This window comes from Eubalaena glacialis, chromosome 4 (assembly GCF_028564815.1).
Source record: "Eubalaena glacialis isolate mEubGla1 chromosome 4, mEubGla1.1.hap2.+ XY, whole genome shotgun sequence".
NCBI classification, from domain to species: domain Eukaryota; kingdom Metazoa; phylum Chordata; class Mammalia; order Artiodactyla; family Balaenidae; genus Eubalaena; species Eubalaena glacialis.
Window position 1 is genome coordinate 186,641,574 of NC_083719.1, and position 20,429 is coordinate 186,662,002.

Genomic DNA, 20,429 nt, shown 5'->3' on the forward strand with positions numbered 1-20,429 from the left:
AAGGGGACCGAATTTCCGGCGCCCACAGGACGCGCTGGGGCTCCGGGTGCGGGTGTCGGGTCTCTGGGGGAGTCCAGAGCCTGTCTCCAGAACCGTTCAGGCGAGTTCCGTCCTGTCCTGGCCCCTGGCTGGTGCGTGGGTTTTTTCCCCCACCCCGCTACTGCAGCCGGGCCCCCAGAGAGCCCGCCCCCCTGACCTTTGCCCAGGCGGTGCCTGTCCCCCGGTGCACTCTTCCCTGCAATCCTAGGAGATCTTTCTGGAAAAGACTTTTCAAACTGGGGAGAGTCCGACACCAATAGAGCCAACTTTTGGAGGAGGAATTGCGGATGGGGGGGTTGAATCCGGAGAGACCCTCGATGCGTTGTCACCTCGCTTATAGAGCCCAGTTACAACACCACGCATACCAGAAGTAAAAGGGCAAAATATGGAACGCTTCACGAATTTGCGTGTCATCCTTGCGCAGGGGCCATGCTAATCTTCTCTGTATCGTTCCAATTTTAGTATATGTGCTGCCGAAGCGAGCACAGTGTAATACTTGATTCCAGAGCTATTTAGAGGGCACAGGGTATACTCTTTTACACTAAGGGCGAACTCCATTAAAAACCGGTTCAGCAATTCGTCTCTTCTTTTACGATATTAGTGCAACAATACCTTAAACAAATGGGGTCATTCACTGAAATTGAGAAAGTGTTTTTTGTTCCACCAAATATGACTCAGGTGGCTGCTGGGAATCCATGGTCGCATGCAAATTACACCGGAAGAGGGGCGGAGCCGGAGCCGCTGCCGTCCCAGAAGTCTCCGGGAAGCGGTTGTGCTGCGCGGGCGAATCTTTGCTCCTGGGAAGATGGCGGCGGCGGAACCGGGGCATTAGGGCGAGTGCAGGCTGCGGTCACCCGCTCGGCTGGGCGCACAGGCCGGCCCGGTGAGTGCGGGGCTGGGAGCTCGGGCGGTCGGCCGGCCTCCGGACGGCGCCGCGGCAGCGGGGAGCGCCGGCCGGGGAAGGCGGTAACTAGCGGGCCCGGGGCGGGGCCTGTGGGGTCAGAGGGCGGGCCTGGAGAGCAAAGGGTGCTGGGTACGCGGCCTGAGTGTGCTGGGCGGGGTCTGGGGGTCGTGGCGGAAACTTAGGGGGAACTGAGGCGGCCCGGGGGTCGGGGCATCCGGAGCAGGGGGAAATCGGGGCGGGGCCTGGAACGATCGGGGGCGGGGCCTAAGGTTATACCTCCCCGGGGAGGGCCTGAGGTGCGTTGTGGGCGGGCTTGGGGGCGCGACCTGGAGGGCCAGGTGTATGGAGGCGGGGCCTTGGGGTTGTTTGGGAGACCCTGGGATGAAAACAGAGTTTGGGCCGGGCCTGGGGACCCAAGGAGCAAATTGGGAGTGGGGTGTGGAAAGCAAATACTGTAAGGGGCGGGGCCGGAGGGCTTTGGGGGCAGAGCTTAAAGACTGTTGAAGGGGCTTGTGGGCGGGGCCTCGGTGTTCCCGGGCAGGGCTTGAAGAAGCCTGGGGCCTGGGGGTCGTGATTGAGGAAGACTGGGCCGATCGTACTCCCAGTCTCACTGCGCTTTGGTAAAGGTGAAAAGAAATAACCTTAATCGATGCCCGGCGTATGGAGCGCGCTGAGGAAACGTTCACCGTTCCCGTTGTTACAGTTACCTGTGGAAGCCCGGCACCAAGCTGCTGCCCGGCCCCCTCCCAGCCTCTGTCAAAGGCAGCCCCACCGGTGCTCTTGGGTGTCCGTGGACTCCTCCTTAAGGATAGACCCGGGTCCTACCCTGTCGCTCCTCACAGCTTGCACTGTCCCCAGCTTTGTTCACCTGGACCAGTGCAGTCACTCCAACCCTGTCCCCCAGCCTCGCCCTCCAGACACCCGGAGTGGCCTGTGAAACATAAACAGGCCTCAGCCCTCCTGGGGCTGCCACCTCCCTCAGGGTGAAACCCCCCAGGCCCTGCACGACCTGTCGTGTCCCCTCCCCACCCTTACTTTGCCTCGCCCCCTCACTCACCCTTTTCCTGCCCCGCAGGGTCCCGTGTCACTCCTTGAGTGCCCAGGCTCAGTCCAGCCTCTGGTCCTTTGCACTGGCTTTTCCGTCCACCTGGAATGCTCTTCCCTTAGGCTGCTTGCCTCGATCTCTCACACCTCCACCAGGGAGGCCTCCCTGGCCACGCGTGAGTAAAACGCAGCTCCCCCGCCACATGCGGGGCAGGGGTTGAGTCCACTTTGTCCCCCGCGCTAACCCAGTGTCCAGCACTGCCCTTGGGGTCCTGCAGGTGCTGCGTGAATATCGATGACAAGCCAGTCCTCCCTGCTGCAGGAGCTGGTGACTGTCCTCCGTGTGTGACCTTGGCAGGTGGGCACAATGGACCTGGCTTACATCTGCGAGTGGGAGAAATGGCCCAAGAGCACCCACTGCCCGTCGGTGCCCCTGGCCTGCACCTGGTCCTGCCGTAACCTCATCGCCTTCACCACAGACCTGCGGAGTGATGACCAGGGTGCGCCAGCCGCCCCCCCCCCCCCCCCGGCTCCCACAGGGTCTCCTCCTCCAAGATGAGGGGTGGTGAGGGGCTCAGAGGGCCTGGGGCTGGGGGCGCTGGGAGCACCCCGTGGGATGGCCGGGGCCAGGGGTGGGTGGCCCTGTGCAGCTTGCTGAGGCTCCTGCCTGAGTTTTCCAGACCAAATGTGTCACCACCTAGCTTTGAGGTGCACTCTGGCAGCCAGGCTTGTGTTGTCTCTGCCACTGAGTGACGTGCACTCAGGAGAGGGAATTAGAAAAACACAGAAACTTAGGGTGAGGGAAAGAACCAGCTGTTAGTTTCCACGGAGAGACGCCCAGTGTTAGCATTTGGGGTTCGTTTTCTTCTGGTGCCGTTTTCTACGTCTCCTTTGCCCCACTGGAGGCAGGGTCATGGGCCGCTCCATCTCTACTCGGGCCGCCGGCGTGTCAGCAGCGGCTCCTGAGTCCCCGATGCCCCTGGGGTCGTTGGGCACCCGGCTGTTGTTGCCGTGTTGACTGCACCGTCCCTCACAGACCTGACCCGCATGATCCACATCCTGGACACCGAGCACCCCTGGGACGTGCACTCCATCCGCTCGGAACACAGCGAAGCCATCACCTGCCTCGAGTGGGACCAGTCAGGTGAGGGCAGCTCCCCTTGACCCTGAATCCCAGGGCCGCCTGCTTGCTCTTTTCCTGGTCCTGGCCCCATGTCCAGAGCTGGGGCTCTAACCCTTGACCTGTGGCTTTGCGGGCCCTGCTCTGCCCACTCCTGCTGTCCAGAGTCCTTTCCGGACTCGCCTGTGCCCCTCCCTGCTCTACTGCCCCCAGGCCGGCCTCTCCCACCCCGGCCCCTGATGGACAGTGGGGGGGGGGGCCTTGTGACGCGGGTTTGCCCCCCGCCCTACCCCGCACAGGCTCGAGGCTGCTGTCGGCTGATGCCGATGGGCAAATCAAGTGCTGGAGCATGGCCGACCACCTGGCCAACAGCTGGGAGAGCCCCGTGGGCAGCCTGGTGGAGGGGGACCCCATCGTGGCCTTGTCGTGGCTGCACAACGGTGTGAAGCTGGCCTTGCACGTGGAAAAGGTGGGTGTCCCACCTGGGGGCGCGGCTCCTCCTCTTGTGTCACCAGCACCCTTTGGTCTGCCTCGCCTGGGCCCGGCTCACACCTGCCGTGCAGGGTCAGCACCCGTGTGGCCAGCAGCCCCCGTGTGACTGACGTGAGATCCCAGAATTCCTGCCTGTACCCCACAGTTCAGCCCAGCGTCCCCTCGAGAGGGGAGCCGCCTGGGTGCAGGGTGCTGAACTCAGATCGCGATGCCACGCCTCACCCGTCGCTCTCCTCACCATCAAGTGGGGCCGCCGCTGGCCGTGGTGAGGGTTCAGCGCGAGAAGGCTTGAGAGGGCTCGGTGGGGCCGCGGGGGCGCACGTGGCTTGCTCTGCCGGCTGCTCCGCAGAGCCAGGAGCCCATCCTGGGTTGGTGCTGTGGGAAGTGGCTTTTCTCCCATCCCTTCCCCGTGCCTGCTCCCTGTGCCCGGTGCAGGGCCTGGGGACAGTTAACTGTCCGCATCTGGCAGCAGTGCATGCGCGCTGGCTCCAGGCCGCCAGGGGCGGGGGCGGGGGCGGGGGCGGGGGCGGGGGGTGCGTGCTGCCTTCCCTCTGTCTGTTCTCTTTTTTCACGTAACAGCTCTATTGAGATACAAGTCGCTTAGTATGGTTCACTCACCTGAAGTATACAGATTGGTGATTTACTTAGTATCTTCACAGGCTAGTACAACCATCACTACAGTCAATTTCAGACCATTCTTTTTTTTTTTTTTTTTTTTTTTTTTAGTATCTTCTTTCTTTATTTCCTTTATTTATGGCTGCGTTGGGTCTTCATTGCTGCGCGTGGGCTTTTCTCTAGTTGTGGCGAGCGGGGGCTACTCTTCGTTGCGGTGTGCAGGCTTCTCATTGCGGTGGCTTCTCTTGTTGCGGAGCACGGGCTCTAGGCGCGCAGGCTTCAGTAGTTGTGGCACACGGGCTTAGTTGCTCCGAGGACTGTGGGATCTTCCCGGACCAGGACTCAAACCCGTGTCCCCTGCATTGGCAGGCGGATTCTTAACCACTGCGCCACCAGGGAAGCCCCAGACCATTCTTTTCAACTCAAAGGAAGTCTGTCCCCATTAGCCTCGCTCCCCTTCCCCACCCCAGCCCCTGGCAACCATGAACCCACTGTCTGTCCCTGTGGACTTGCCTGTTCTGGATGTTTCCCATCAATGGAATCACACACCATGTGTCCTTCTGTGTCTGGCTTCTCTCATTAGCGTCGTGTTCTCAAGGTCTGTCTACACTGTTGCGAGCATCAGGGCTACTGTTCTTCTTACCAGATACCTTTGTCTCTAAATTGTAAAAGACGTATGTGCTCATTTAAAACGCTCGGGCATGCACACGGCTCTCGAAGCCCATGATGTTGAGGTCAGGCGTCTATCCCCTCTCCCCTTGGTAGGGATTCTAACTGCAGAGCTTGCTGCCTAACCTTCTGGACCTTTCTCTCTGTGGGACGTTTCTTTTTCAAACTGCCAGCGTTTCTCCTCGGGGGTCATCTGGGGGCTTTTGCTTCTTTCTTTCCAACACTGCCAGCACCTCCACGTCCGGAAGACTCTGTTGGGGCCGTGGTCAGCCCTGCCCTCCCTGGGCGCCTGGCCCTGTGGGTCTGCTCCCCAGACAGAGAGGGCACATACTCTCCCACTGCCCGGAGAGCCCTGCTTAGTCTCCAGCTCGTGCTGGTTCAGTGACAGACGTGTTGCACGGATTGAAAGGAACCCGGCGCGCAGGCTGCCCCCGGGTCCACCCGGGTGGAACGCTGGGAAAGGCACAGCCGGGGACAGAAACCAGGGCCGGGGTGGGGGTTGGCTGGGGGCCCGAGGGCCCCTCCGAGGGGAGTGGAAACGTTCCTGAGCGGTTTCCACAATGGGGTGGTTGTCAACTCCTTGAACCGAAAGCCGAGAAGAGGTAGATTTTGCTGTACGTTAATTGTAACTTAAACCTGGTTTGGAAAGGTAAAATAGCAGTGGCAGCTGTACTTTGCAGCACAGCCGAATGCTTTACCTCCGGGGTCTGTGAACTGCAGCCTGCTCGCTCGCCCACTTTGTAAACAGTCTCACTGCCAGCTGCTTCTCTTTGCTGCAGACGCAGGGAAAGAGCTGAGTGGTTGCAGCAGACCACTTGGCTCACAAAACCAAAAATGCTGAGTGTCTGACCCTGTGAGGAAAACATGGTGGGTCCTGTCCTGCGCGTGTTTAGCCGTGTCATCCTCACCACAGTCCTCGGATGTACAGATGAGGATACTGAGGGTCAGAGAGGCCTATGTCACACAGTGCTTGAGTGGCTGAGGCAGGATCTGAACTCAAGTTCATGTTCTCGTGGCTTCTGCCACGTGGTTCCTCCACGTTCCCAAGGGTGCGACTCCCAGAAGGGCGTCCTGGGGTCACAAAGGCAGACCCCTGAAGGCCAAGCATGTGCCCGGGGCCGGGGCTGCCCCGAGCTGACCCCTCCCCCTCCCCCACAGTCGGGTGCCTCCAGCTTTGGCGAGAAGTTCTCCCGAGTCAAGTTCTCACCATCGCTCACGCTGTTTGGGGGCAAGCCCATGGAGGGCTGGATTGCAGTGACGGTCAGCGGCCTGGTCACCGTGTCCCTGCTCAAGCCCAGCGGGCAAGTGCTGACCTCGACGGAGAGCCTGTGCCGGCTGCGTGGCCGCGTGGCCCTGGCCGACATCGCCTTCACGGGCGGCGGCAACATCGTGGTGGCCACGGCAGACGGCAGCAGCGCATCCCCAGTGCAGTTCTACAAGGTGTGCGTGAGTGTCGTCAATGAGAAGTGCCGCATCGACACCGAGATCCTGCCCTCGCTCTTCATGCGCTGCACCACCGACCTCAACCGCCGGGACCGGCTCCCCGCCATCACCCACCTCAAGTTTCTGGCCCGAGACATGTCAGAGCAGGTGTGCCCGCCCGGCCACCCCGTGGCAGGATCGCTCGGGGCTAAACCCACGCGTGGGCAGGGCTGGTCCTTCCGGAGGCTTCAGGGGAGCATCGGTTCCCGCCTTTTCCAGCTTCTGGAGGCACCGCATCCCTGGCTTGCGGCCCCTCCTGCATCCTCACAGCCAGCAGTGCAGCATCTCCCGTCTCTCTCTGCCTCTGACCCTTCCGCCTCCCACTTATAAGGACCCTGGGATGATGCTGGGCCCCCCGTGAATCCAGGGTCATCCCCATCTCAGGGGCCTTAACTTAATCCCACCTGCGAAGTCCCCTCTGCCCCGTGAGGTGACACATCCACAGGTCCTGGGACCAGGACGGGGACATTTCTGGGGGCGAGGTTCAGCCAGCTGCACCGGGGTCCCCTCATAACCTTGCACTGATCAGCCCCCAGCTTCACGAAGTCCCAGTACGTTTCCGCGGCCCCCTTGCTTCCCGCCGGGGGTGCCTTGAGTGACTGCCTTCCCCAGGGGAGGCGGGGTCGTGGGAGGCAGGTGCGGCACCGGCTGGGTGTACCTGGGTCGGAATCCACAGCGGCTGTGAGGCGGGTGCCGATGTGAGCCCCGTGGAGCAGCCAGAGGCCGGAGAGGCCGAGGGGCTGGTCCAGGCCCCTCACCGAGCCGCTCGCCCCGCCAGGTGCTGCTGTGTGCGTCCAGCCAGACCAGCAGCGTGGTGGAGTGCTGGTCTCTGCGCAAGGAGGGGCTCCCTGTGAACAACATCTTCCAGCAGCTCTCGCCCGCCGGTGAGTCCTGCTCCGGCCGGCCAGGGACACGCAGCCTCCCGAGAACCTGGGATCCTCTGGGAGCCCTCGGGTAGAGCGAGGCGCGGGGGTGACCTGAGTTTGCCAATAACGTGCCCGCCACTCCCTTCCCTCCCTCTCTGTCCCCACACCCACGCGGAGCCCCGAGTCCCCCGCCGGGACTGGCCCCCCTCCTGACACCTGTGTGGCTGGGAAGCCGGAAAAGCTACTTCCCTGGAAGCCGGGGGTGAACCTGCAGCCACACGGGGCGTGTTCCCGCTGATGACAGCACTTTTGGCCCTGGAGTGGCCGAGGGGCCGTGTCAAGAGGCCCCTTGAGGCTCCGTGTGCCCGCAGGTGGTTGCCTAAGCTGCTCGATGTGGCCTCAGAGGAACTAAATGTGAAGAAAGTCATGCTGCCTTTCCTGAGCGACCCCGCGGGGTGGCAGGGCCACAAGGGGTCCCAGCCCTTCCCTCGTCCTTCCTCTGTCCTAGTAGCCGTGGGCGCGGCCGTCAGGCGGGTCATGGCCCCCACGCACACCCTGGGACCTTGTCACAAGCGGGACCACATCTCCTGCGAAAGGGCCGTCACCCCTGTCAGCTGGTAGAGCCTTGTTCTGATGCGGGTGTCCGAGTGCCGGCGGGGTCTGTGCTGAGCGCACCCACACCTCCTCCCCCCGCCCCGCCTCTCGTCCTAGCTTCGCACGGCCTGCGGGCTCTTGGATCTGCCTCTTCTTGTCCTACCTCCCTGCCTTTGCCCTAAGCGCCCCCCGCCAGCCCATCCTCCCCCTCAGGCCCCCGCTCTGCCAGCCATCGTCCAGCCCGTGCTCCAGGGGTTGGCCTGACTTGGGTGGACGCGTGGGTCCAGGTGGACTCGGGCAAGCAGCTCAGCCTCTGACAGCGGCCGCTCCCCTCTAAGCTAGGAATGGCCGGGGCCGCCAGGCTGCGTGTGGGTGCCTGGCCCGCTCGCCCTCCCTCCCTGGGCATCGCCGTAGCTGTCACCGTTACAGCTGTGCTCAGCGTCGTCCCTCTCTGGGCCTCGGTCTCCCTGTGGGATGACATTTGCCAAGAGCCCCTTTGTGCTGGGCCGTCCAGGGAAGAGCTCTCAGGGCAGATGGGTAGAGGCGTGCTGTCACAGCCAGCTTTGCCGCGTCACACACCAGCCCCAAACTCTGGCTCAGAACCACAGCCCGGAGGGTGCTGGGCCAGGCCGCCTCTGCTGCTCCGTCCTGGTTCCCTGTGTCTGCTGTTGCCCCAGGGCAGCTGGGGTGCTGGCCGCTGGCTGGGCGCCCGGGCTCACCTCAGTGTCACCTTGGAGTCCAGGTGCACGGGCGCTGTTGAGCCTCTGCTCACATCACGCCCGCAGCGCCGGGGGCCAAGCCCAGATTGACGGGAACCACCCCACCCCTTGCTGGGGGGCTTCATGATCACACCGAGGGTGTGGGCGCAGGGAGGGGCCCGTCTTGGCCACCTGTCGGTCCAGCTCACGGGGAGAGCTGGGGTTCCACCCAGGACCTCTCAGACCACAGAGACAGAACCCCGCGTAAGCCGGCCGAGTCACTGGGGAATTTTGGGGTTTGTGTGGTGGCAGGGTCGGGGGTGGGTTCCCCTTCTCAGCATGTTGGCTCCTTCAAGGGGACAAGGTGGAGCCGCCCCCGCCAGCTGACAGCCTCGTGGCCCAGGCGGGTGCCTCCTGTTCCCTGAAGGCCCAGGACCGGATCCTTTGGGGTGCCCCGCCCTTCCCCCCCGAGTCACGTGAGCTCGCTGGGCCTCCAGGAGGGGCAGGGTGCTGGGTCAGGTCCACCCTTGTGTTTGTCTTGTGTTCTTTTTTTTTAATATTTTCTGTATTTATTTTTTTATACAGCAGGTTCTCATTATCTATTTAATATAAGTGTATATATGTCAATCTCAATCTCCCAGTTCACCCCACCACCACCCCCGTCTTGTCTTCATTTTGTTGCTCTCTGTACCCCCCACCCCCTTTTAGTTGGTGACAAACAGCCCACGATTCTCAAATGGCGGATCCTGTCAGCCACCAATGACCTGGACCGCGTGTCCGCCGTGGCGCTGCCCAAGCTCCCCATCTCACTCACCAACACTGACCTGAAGGTGGCCAGCGACACCCAGTTCTACCCCGGCCTCGGTACGGTGTCTCAGAGCCCCCGGGAGAAGGGGGTGGGCCCTGAGCTTGGGCTTCCGTCACAGGGTCCTGGGAGCCTGGCCCCCGGCCTCACGTCAGTCCCAGTGGGGCTGAGGGTGCTGCTTTCAGGATCTGATGGGCTCAAAGGGCTGTGAGGGCCTCCGGCCTCATTTCAGTCCCAGTGGGGCCGAGGGTGCTGCTTTCAGGATCTGATGGGCTCAAAGGGCTGTGAGGTCACCATCAAACTGTGCTCTTTACTATGTAGAGGGCTGTTCGAAGTCCACAAGGGAGAGGCTGGGAACTTGGGGAAAACTTTCCAGATAAGCTTCCCTCCCATGCCCACCCCCACCCCCACCCCCATTGTAGTACCTCATGTGGAGATTCTGGGTTTGGGCCCTGGTGTCTGTGACCCTGGGTGAGTCAGGCTGGCCGTGTTGGTGCCGGCCCAGGGCAGCCCCCCAGCCCCCTGCTGTGGATTACGGGCTTTGGGTTCTAGGAGCCCCTGAGCTCACTGGCCTCCGTTCCGCCCCGAGGCCCTTTGTGTACATCAGGCCCAGGCCCTTTCCATCTGCTGTCCTCTCCGCCTGCCCCTCCCACTTGTCCTCCTGGAAGTCACCTGTTGCCTCACGTTGGCCAAACAGTGCTGGCCTCAGGGGAGCGGGGCAGAGGTGCCCAGACAGGGTGCGGTCTGCTCCACCGATTCGGGGGCCGGTTAGCCAGGACTGGACCCCACTGGGGGGTGGTGCACCCCGGTGGCTCAGGGCTCACGCCGCTCCTTAGCACAGCCTCTGCTGGGCGTGGTGGCAGCCTCTTCCCATTGTCCAGAGCTGGGTTCGGCCGCCTGACCCTACACGTGCCCCCAGGGCTGGCCCTGGCCTTCCATGACGGCAGCGTCCACATCGTGCACCGGCTCTCGCTGCAGACCATGGCCATCTTCTATAGCTCCGCAGCCCCGCGCTCCGTGGACGAGCCGGCTATCAAGCGCCCTCGGACCACCGGCCCCGCCGTCCACTTCAAGGCCATGCAGCTCTCCTGGACTTCCCTGGCCCTCGTGGGCATCGACAACCACGGCAGGGTCAGTGCTGTCCCGGGGGGACCGAGGGTGAGGCGGGGTCCCCGTGCTGCTGTCTGTGGGGGGTGGGGCCGCGCTCAGGAAGTGGGGGCCCTTAGGGTGCTACTCTGACGTCAAGGAGTCCTAGGCCCCCAGTGCGCAGCAGGTGGTCTGCGAGTTGGCCTCCTGGTTCCCAGGGGAATCTGTCCGTGGCCTGGCTGGAGGGCGGGCAGCCTCACAGCCACTCTCACACACTCACGCTTTCGCTTACACCTGCCCATGTGTTTGCACGCTCACTCACACCCTTGTACGCTCACACCTCACATTTGTCCGACTGGCACGTTCGCACACGTGCATACGTTTGCCCACTCACACCCACGTGCGCGTGCCCCCCCGCCCCCCGCAGTGGGCTCCTGTGAGTTGCTGTCGGGCACCCTGTGATTTCTGTTCCGGCCCCATCCTCGGTGTCTCCGGGTGGTGGGTTGGGCTTCTCGGGAGCACGAGGTCTGTGTTCCCAGGGTTCCCCAAGTGGACCTGCAGGCCCCGTCACCCGACAGGTGCCCTGCCGGCTAGGAGGCCTTTCAGTCCCTACGTGGGAATTGCCACAGCTATGGAAACCTGGGGCTTGTGGCCCCCATTCACGCCACGTGGCTGGGCTGTGGCTCTGCAGCCCTCCCGTGTGACAGGACAGCGGGCAGGCCTGAGCCCCGCGCCGGCCTTGCCCTCCCTGCCCCCAGCTGCCCCTCGGGCCCCGCCCCCTCACGCCCCGCCCTCTCCTCCACAGCTGAGCATGTTGCGCATCTCGCCCTCCATGGGCCACTCGCTGGACGCGGGGCTGGCCCTGCGGCACCTGCTCTTCCTGCTGGAGTACTGCATGGTGACCGGCTACGACTGGTGGGACATCCTGCTGCACGTGCAGCCCAGCATGGTGCAGAGCCTGGTGGAGAAGCTGCATGAGGAGTACACGCGCCAGAAGGCCGAGCTGCAGCAGGTGCCCGCCCCCCCTGGCTGCTGCCTGGTCCCTCCGTCAGGGTGACCCGCAGGCCAGACGGCCCACCTCTCGCTGCTGCCTCAGCCCAGGAGTGCGTGGCTGTGGGCCTGACGCCACCTGCCTCTGGGTGGCTTTGGAGGCCTTTGCTTCTGCGATAAGAGCAGTAAACGGGAGGTTTACAGACGGGCGAGCCAGGGAGAAGTGATCATTCAGACGCCATGGTGGTGCGCCTGTAAAACCCAGAGCTCCCCTCCAAGTTCAGTGGGGCAGCTGTAGAGGTCAGCGCTGCTAAGAATCTGAAGTTGTCCTCTGGGCCAGCCGTCGAGGAGCAAACAGGAAGGAGAGCTCCCATTCCCATTAGCAGCTTGCTGAGATGTGAGAGTGCTGGGCCTGACCCGGGAGCATGACCCGGGGAACAGCGCAGGACGGAGCTGGGTTCAGAGCCAGGGACGCCAGGAGTGATCAGATCTCTTGTTATCGGGCAGAGCTGTGTGCAAGCATTTTTGTTTTTTTTTTTTTTTGGCCGCACCCCTCATGCCAGGGATTGAACCTGGGCCCTCTGCAGTGAGAGCGCAGAGTCCTAACCACCGGACCACCAGGGGATTCCCTGTATGCGAGCATCTTTATGCTTTAAGTTCTCCAGTCATCCTGGGAGACAACAGGTTTCAGGAACTGTGGGGGGTGGAGCTGCATCTGTGGCCCCACCCACTTCATGCCAGGAGCGCCCCCAGTTGTGAGGTGTCCCAGGCGTGGCCCTCGGGCCCCTGGGGCACACGCGCCCGCAGGTTGAGACCCTGCCATCCTGTGAGGAAGGTCCTCCTACCTGGTTCCGCCATGAGGAGGGCGAGGCCCAGAGAGGGTTTGCGGCTTGCCCGGCTGGCCCAGCGGCCTCGCTCTCCACGGCCCCTCAGGCGCATGCCCCGCCCACTCACATCCTCCACCCCCCAGGTCCTCTCTACCCGGATCCTGGCCATGAAGGCCTCGCTCTGCAAGCTGTCGCCCTGCGCAGTGACCCGTGTGTGCGAGTACCACGCCAAGCTCTTCCTCATCGCCGCCAGCTCCACGCTCAAGTCGCTGCTGCGCCCGCACGTGCTCAACACGCCCGACAAAAGCCCCGGCGACCGGCTGACGGAGATCTGCGCCAAGATCACGGACGTCGGTGGGTCCTGCCCTGTCCTGCAGGCTGCCCTGGCTGCAGAGGACCCCTCGGCTGTCGCGCATGTGTGGGGTGTTGGGGACACACGGTGGGCGTTAACGGGAACAAAGATGACCCAGCCTGGGGATGGCATCCCCAGGGGCACCGCCTGTGTGGAGGCCTGGAGGCCGGCGGGAGCTGCAGGGTGCCCGGCACAGGGGGTCCGAGGGGCGGGCAGAGTGTTCTGAAGGCCAGCGGTGGACACCCAGAGCCCCTCCCTCCAACCCCGCCCTCCAGGGTCCTAGGCTCCGCCAGGCCCATCCCTCATTTGCTTGTTCACGACGTCACGGCCTGTGGGGGCGGGCCCAGCTCACCGTGCGTGCTGATGGGCACACGTGCGGTTCTGATTACCCCTGACTGCCTGTCCCCTCCCAGACATTGACAAGGTCATGATCAACCTCAAGACCGAGGAGTTCGTCCTGGACATGAACACGCTCCAGGCGCTGCAGCAGCTCCTGCAGTGGGTGGGCGACTTCGTGCTCTACCTGCTGGCTAGTCTGCCCAACCAGGTGCGCCTGCACTCCTGCTTGGAAGCCCCACCCACCCAGGAGCCCCACCCCTGGCCTTGTCCCCTGAAGCCCCACCTCCCTGATCCTGCCCCTCCCAGAAGACCCCTCCCCCCAGGACCTGCTGAGGTCCTAGGATGCTGCACACGCTGAAGTAAGCAACCTGAGCCCTTCTCCCCATAGGGCTCCCCGCTGCGGCCCGGCCACAGCTTCCTGCGGGATGGCACGTCGCTGGGCATGCTGCGGGAGCTGATGGTCGTCATCCGCATTTGGGGCCTGCTGAAGCCCAGCTGCCTGCCTGTGTACACGGCCACCTCTGACACCCAGGACAGCATGTCCCTGCTCTTCCGCCTGCTCACCAAGCTCTGGATCTGCTGTAAGACGCCCAGCTCTCTACTGTCGTTCCGCCACCAAAATACAAGCCCCGGCTGAGTCCCCCCAGCAGAATATAAGCTCCCACAGGCCAAACTGGCTCTGTCGTGGCCCCCACTGTTCCCCCAGCACCCAACACAGGTCCAGGTCCAGACACAGTGTGTGTGCTCGTTAACATCAGCCACTCTTAGGCACCTGTTTGTCTTGTGTCACCAGGTCATGTGTTTCTGTGGCCAGGCTCTATCGTTGTCTCATCCGTGATGCCAGGAAGGGCACCCAGTGTTCGCTGCATATTTTTTAAATGAATAAGTGGGTCCCCATTTTACAGAGGAGAGGACTGAGGCCCGAGAAGGGGAAGGAGCTTCCCAGGGCCACTCAGGGAGTCGGGGCAGGGCTGGGGCCTGCGCCTGGTGCTCTGTGAGCTCTGAGGAGGCCATGATGCCTCCTGGGTGGGCAGCGCTCTGGGCAGGGCTGCTGAGCAAGATGTCACCGTGGTCCCCTCCCCGCAGGCCGCGATGAGGGCCCCACGAGCGAGCCGGATGAGGCGCTCGTTGACGAGTGCTGCCTGCTGCCCAGCCAGCTGCTCATCCCCAGCCTGGACTGGCTGCCCGTCAGCGACGGCCTCGTCAGCCGCCTGCAGCCCAAGCAGCCCCTGCGTCTGCACTTCGGCAAGCCTCCCGCTCTGCCCGGCAGTGCCACCAGCTTGCAGCTGGACGGCCTCATCAGGTGCGTGCCCATCTCTGCCTCGGGGCCTTGGCACATGCTGTGCCCGCTGCTTCCTTCCAGCCTGACCTCAGTGCTGCTCCCGAGACTCCCCCACCTCCACCCTCTCTCCCCTCCTGGTCACTTCCCTCCATCCAGTCGCCTCGGCCTGCGCTGATCTGTGCCCTCGCTTGTTTGGGTGACATCATCCTCCCTCTGGTCTGTCATCGCCTGCCTGGAGGGCCCACGTGGCTGACCTTGGTTACTTGGGCTCCAGCCCTTTCAGAGCTCAAGCTGACGCCCCGGTCCCCCACCATAAATCGCACTGCAGCCTGGACTGCCTGGTGGGGCCCAAGGCCCCAGGGAATCAGAACCCTCTCAGGCAGACCTCCCAGGGCTTAGAGGTGACCTCAGGAGCCATTCTTTGGAATATGTGGGGTCTGGACAGCTCACCCCTGCTGAGTGAGCTCACGACTGCCCAGCAGTGCCTTGGGGTGGGGGTTTGTCCCCATTTAACAGACGAGGAAACTGAACCTCAGAGATGCAGTCAGGAGGCAGCCGGCCAGGACCCAAACCCAGCACCCCACAGGCCGCCTGCCTGAAATGGTGCTCGAGCGATGAATCCCCAAGTGGAGGTTCGCGTCCCCGCCTCCCCGGGAAGCGCTCTGGGCCTTGCTGCTCCACCTTCCGCATTTTCTTGCATGTCTCGCTGTGGGAGGAACAGCCTGATGAATCACACGCTGTGGTTTGTGCTTGGGTTTCAGAAAAAACTTTACAAGGAGAGGTGGCTGGTCACACAAGGGGTTTCACACTCTCAGAAGTTTTCAAACGTGTGATACGAGCATAACAGGCCGCCCCGCCCCAGCCCCAGGTCCCCTCTGACGGGCTCTGGGTGCCAGGCTCTCAGACGTCGCGGCGGTTCTGGGCCGCCACCCCGACCCCGGCCGGGGGTCTGTGGGCGGAGGGCGTATAGAAGCCCCGCCTGTGGACTCTCCCTGTTCCCCGGCGAGCGTGCGTCACGCACGCTTTGCCTTTAGGAGAGGGACCTGTGCTGGCGTGTGCGTGCGTGTGCGCGTGCGTGCGTGCGTGTACGCCCCCGAGCCACTCCCATGCCCCTCTCCGTCAGGGCGCCGGGCCAGCCCAAGATGGACCACCTGCGGAGGCTGCACCTGGGCGCCTACCCCACGGAGGCCTGCAAGGCCTGCACCAGGTGAGCGCTGCAGCAGACGCCGGGCCCGCTCTGCCACCGGCGGTTTCCCGCCTGGGAACGGGGGTCCTGGAGTGCCTCCCTTGTGGGGCTGCTGAGCGGGTGCCCCAGGCGGTCTTCATAAAGGGCCAGGGTGGCCCAGCGGTGAGCAGCTGACCCGAGCCTGCCCTTGAGGGGCTCCCAGTGACCTGACAAGTGCAGACATGAAGGAGTGATTGCAGCAGTGCTGTGCTTTGCAAACGTGGCCCCGAGTGCTGCCAGACGACCCCAGGGTCACACCACTAGGGACGGGCTGAGCCAGGACTCGGACCCACAACCCCTCCTCTGTCCACTGAGGGAGGTGAGGGGGTGGTATCTGAACTGGGATGGAAGGATGTGGAGGAATTAGATCAGTGTGGTGGGGAGTGGGGGCTGCAGGGAACAGCATTCCTGGGGTGGAACAGCATGTGCAAAGGCCCTGTGGCCACCACCCAACCCTGCCTAGTGCCCCACCCTCCCGACTCCGCCCGCAGGTGCGGCTGTGTCACCATGCTCAAGTCACCCAACAAGACCACGGCTGTCAAACAGTGGGAGCAGCGCTGGATCAAGAACTGCCTGTGTGGGGGGCTCTGGTGGCGGATGCCCCTCAGCTACCCCTGACTGCGCCCAGGCCCCTGTAAGTGGATTCTTTTTCTTTTCTTTCTTTTTTTTTTTGTTTGGTGAATATGGTCTTTAATTATTAGTTGGATAACTTTTCTAAAAATTTCATTGAAGTTGATTTACAAGGTTGTTAGTTTCTGGTATATAACACAGTATATAAATTTATATATATACATATATGTACACACACACGTTTTTTTTCCTACTTTTTTCCATTATGGTTTATGACAGGATATTGAATATAGTTCTCTGTGTTATACCATAGGACCTTGTCATTTATCTATTTTATATGTAGCAGTGTGTATCTTCTAATCCCACACTCCTAATTTATCCCTCTCTCCTTTGGTACCCATGAGTTTGTATTCTATGTCTGAGTCTGTTTCTGTTTGGTAAATAAGTTCATTTGTGTCATATTTTAGATTTCACATGTAAATGATATCGTATGATATTTGTTTTTCTCTTTCTGACTTACTTCACTTAGTATGATAATCTCTGGATCCATCCATGTTGCTGCAAATGGCATTATTTCATTCTTTTTATGGCTGAGTAATATTCTTGTGTGTGTGTGTGTGTATATATATATGCCACATGTTCTTTATTCATTCATCTGTTGATGGACATTTAGGTTGTTTCCATGTCTTGGCTATTGTGAATAGTGCTGCTGTGAACATTGGGGTGCATGTGTCTTTTTGAATTATAGTTTTGTCTGGACATTTGCCCAGGAATGGATCATATGGTAGTTCTATTTTTAGTTTTTTGAGGAACTTCCATACTGTTTTCCACAGTGGCTGCACCAATTTACATTCCCACCAACAGTGCAGGAGGGTTCCCTTTTCTCCACACCCTCCAGCATTTGTCATTTGTAGACTTTTAAATGATGGCCATTCTGACTGGTGTAAGGTGATACCTTGTTGTAGTTTCGATTTGTTCTTCTCTAATAATTAGCGATGTTGTGCGTCTTTTCATGTGCCTGTTGGTCATCTGTATGTCTTCTCTGGAAAAATGTCTATTTAGATCTTCTGCCCATTTTTTTGATTGGGTTGTTTGTTTTTGTAATATTGAGTTGTATGAGCTGTGTATTTTGGAAATTAAGCCCTATGTTGGTCGCATCGTTTGCAAATATTTTCTGCTATTCCGTAGGTTGTTTTCGTTTTGTTTATGGTTTCCTTTGCTGTGCAAAATGTCAGTGGATTCCCGATGGGTTTAAAGGAAAGGCATGCTATCCCCTTGCTGGTCACAGAGCAGCCACGCACTCCAGACCTTCATTGGGTGCGTGAGACAATGCCACCCTTGAACTATGCTTTTGGGCCCTTATCAGCTGCGCCAGCACCTCTGTAACCGGCAGGGCAGGTGAGGACACGGCCTGAAGCCTCAAGTTGGCACCCTTGGCCCAGCGGGCCCTGCTCTTTCTTCCTCAGAGCCTACTGGCGGATCCAGGTGGAGGGCCTGGCCGCATGGCCACCATAACAGGTGGTGACTGAGACAGGCCTGGGCCTGCCCTGAGGATCTCACTGCCCCGGGTAGAGCCACGGCTGTGTCCCGACCCCTGGGACCCCAGAGCGCAGTGACCGCCCTGGATTTCCCAGGTCCCAGCTCAGAGGGTCCAGGACAGCTCAGGCCTCTGTCCTTCAGAACATCCCACATGAACCTGCCGGGTGTCCAGTGGCCATTGTCAGTGACACCAGCCCGGGTGTCTGCTTCGGGTTCCTCACCTGTACCTGTCACTGCTGAGCCTTCGCGACCGCCGTCTCTGACCTGGGCAGACCAGTAGATGTCCCCACTGGGTGGCCGGTGTCTTGTCGGTGTCCTGGGTGCCGCCCGGCAGCCCCCTCGTCCCCGGAGCCTCCGTCCCTCTCCACAGGCACGTGGTTCTGCCCCCGTGTGTGCTGCTCTCCTGCTCTGTCAGCATTTATTGAGCACCTAGTGTCTGCCAGGCACAGGGGTCCCTGCACGGGGGAAGCAGTGGGCTGGACGTGGGTGGGGGCTGCTCCCCGCCGCCTGGGTTCCTGCGCACATGAGTGTCTCTGTCTCTGCTTTCCCTCTGCATCCCTCCCCCTCCCCTCTCCCCTGGGTTTCCTGAGCTCCGCGGCCCCCAGGGGTCCTGCTTCGCCAGCAGCCGCTTCCACCCATTATGCCTGGCTCCCCGCAGGCCCCGGGCACAGCGCCTGCCTGTTAAGTGGTGATTGCTTCTCTTGTTTTCCTTCTGGAGGCGCAAGGGAGGGCAGGCCGGCCGGGCGCCCCGCGGAGGTCAACATGCGGCAGCGGTGTCTGTCGGGCTTTCAGGGGCTGGCAGCGCTCCAGGGGCCCCATTACCTGGGCCAGGGGCCGCTTCCCCGCCGGCCCGCCCACCTGCGGCAGCAGCACTTGGCGTCTAGGTCCTGCCGTCCGAGAGGTGCTTCTGCGGGGACCTGTGGGGACCCGGAGCTGCTGGCCGTGCCGGGAGGGGTGGAGACACCCTGCCTTGGACTCACCTCCCGTGCTGCTGCCACCGCCTTCTGTCCCCTTGGGGAAAGGGGACCCAGGGCTGCCTCCCTGGTCGAGGGGCATGTGGTCCACGTTCCTACATATTTTTTCTCAGCCTTCTACCCCATTTGACCATGTTTTTTTAAGCAACTTGTGTTTCTCAAGTCATTTGAAGTCTTTAAACCAGTTATTTGTCTTAGGAAAATGAGCCTGTTTCTTGCACTCATGTTTCATTGGTTAAGGTTAAATTGTGGGCATTTACACCCTGGCCACCATCTTCGCACGCTCCCTGGAAGGCGGGTCCGCATCTCCTCCCCTGGGGTCTGGGGCTCGCACCTGTTCCCATCTGTCCTATGCAGGGGAAGTGGCCCCGGGTGACCCTGAGGCTGGTGGGAACCGGCCTGGCTCCTGGGCCCTCATCCTGGAGCCTCCAGGCCTCTGGTCATCTAGGTGGTGGGACAGGGGCACGCGCCCCTCCCCCCCACATCCTTGTGACCCGGACCCGCACAAGCTGAGCGCAGTGAATGGCGAACGGGGATGGCTCTGCGTCGCCGGGTTTGGGGCAGTTTGTTACGCAGCAGCAGATAACCGGAACGCTCCGTGAGCTGCTGTGACAAGCCCAGTGGGCATAAGCGGGCCCGGCTGTCCAGAAGCGTCGGGCTCATCTGGGGGCCATGGGGGGGCCACCTGCTGAGGGCCCTGCTGGAATGTTCCTCCAGGTTGGGAGGGGATTTGTGGGTGGGGATGTTCCCTTGCCCCCCGTCCTGCCCCCACCATGTGTCCACACGGGTCCCCCCCTCTGGGGGTCAACAAGGGCAGGTGTTACTGTGACAGGAAGAGGCAGGTCAGTCCGTCGGGCTGCGTGTCCACTGTGCCCTCAGCCTCCTCAGAGCCAGGTCCACGGGTCCCAGCTGCAGGTGAGGAGGCCGAGGCCACCATCCTCCGGAAATAGAAGCGGGAAGCTGCCCTTGACTCCCCATGGAAAGTGGGCTCCCATCTGCAGTGGGGGAGCACGGCCACATGGGCCACCCTCCCTGCACGCTCCTCCTCCCCTGTGGCTCAGGGTTGTCCCCTCCCCCTCCCACCAGCATCTGTGGGGAAATTGCTAGAAGAGGCCCTGCAGGGTCACAGGGCTCTCAGACGGCTGTGTCACAGGGACTTCTGAGTTTTCATGTGACTGCAGAAACCCCCCATGGGGTAGAAAGCATGGAGCCTATGCCTCCTGCCTGGGGACCCACAGACCCCTCCCCCTCTGCCCGCCCCACCCACTCCATCTGGTCCTGCTGACCTCAGGGCCCCCGGCTCACCAACATGGACAGCCTAGTCTGGTCTGTAGCCCCCACTAGTGGTGCCAGGTAAAATGCAGGATGACAGTTAAATCTGAATTTCAGATGAACAGTGAATACTTTTTTAGTCTAAATCTGTCCTAAATATTACATGAGATATAAAAAGTATTTGTTGTTTTCCTGAAATTCCCATGTACCTGGACATGCTGTATTTTTATTTGCTAAATCTGGTAGGTAATCTTACCATGCCACCTCCTGCCACCTCCAAAGTGGATCATTTCAAGGCCACTTCCTTGCGTCATCGCTTCATTCAGAAAATACCTATGGGATGAATGAGTCTGTGATGGCTGAATGACCAGCAGTTATGTTTCCCTTTCCCCACTCATTTAAATGTGAACAGCTTCTTAAATTCCACACGAAATTCCTGAGTACGCTGAGGAGAACCCCAGGCCCGTCTTCAGGATGACTCATGAGTTCCATCCTGTGCAATGGAATATTTGACCCAGTTCCTGTGAGCAGGGCTGGGTCTCAACTGTGTCTACACAGTAAGCACTCAACTAGTGCTTCCATATGAATGAACGCTCCATAGCAGAAAAACAAAAACTGGCCATAGGTTCCAATTCCAATCCCTGG

General features: G+C 61.0%; 1 protein-coding gene and 1 non-coding gene across 5 annotated transcripts; one reads left to right on the forward strand and one right to left on the reverse strand.

Moving 5' to 3' along the window:
* Positions 1-418: 418 nt before the first annotated feature.
* LOC133091647 (U6 spliceosomal RNA) lies at positions 419-525 on the reverse strand. Its single transcript, XR_009700973.1, has one exon. It is a non-coding gene; the product is annotated as a U6 spliceosomal RNA (small nuclear RNA).
* A 248-nt stretch (positions 526-773) lies between these two features.
* Positions 774-17,769, forward strand: MED16 (mediator complex subunit 16). Of its 4 annotated transcripts, XM_061190951.1 has the most exons (17): positions 774-922; positions 2,019-2,163; positions 2,346-2,487; positions 3,024-3,131; positions 3,407-3,576; positions 6,042-6,473; positions 7,144-7,249; positions 9,232-9,387; positions 10,248-10,459; positions 11,220-11,426; positions 12,375-12,585; positions 12,997-13,130; positions 13,311-13,503; positions 14,009-14,225; positions 15,328-15,411; positions 15,921-16,063; positions 17,634-17,716. In XM_061190951.1, the coding sequence occupies exons 3-16, from the start codon at positions 2,355-2,357 to the stop codon at positions 16,045-16,047; spliced, it is 2,490 nt and encodes an 829-aa protein (XP_061046934.1). In that variant the 5' UTR covers positions 774-922; positions 2,019-2,163; positions 2,346-2,354; the 3' UTR covers positions 16,048-16,063; positions 17,634-17,716. The 4 variants fall into 4 exon arrangements, with proteins under 4 accessions (XP_061046934.1, XP_061046932.1, XP_061046931.1 ...); XM_061190949.1 differs by lacking the exon at positions 774-922 and having other exon boundaries at positions 2,076-2,163; positions 2,310-2,487; positions 17,680-17,769; XM_061190948.1 differs by lacking the exon at positions 774-922 and having other exon boundaries at positions 2,076-2,163; positions 2,310-2,487.
* The last annotated feature ends 2,660 nt before the right edge of the window (positions 17,770-20,429 follow it).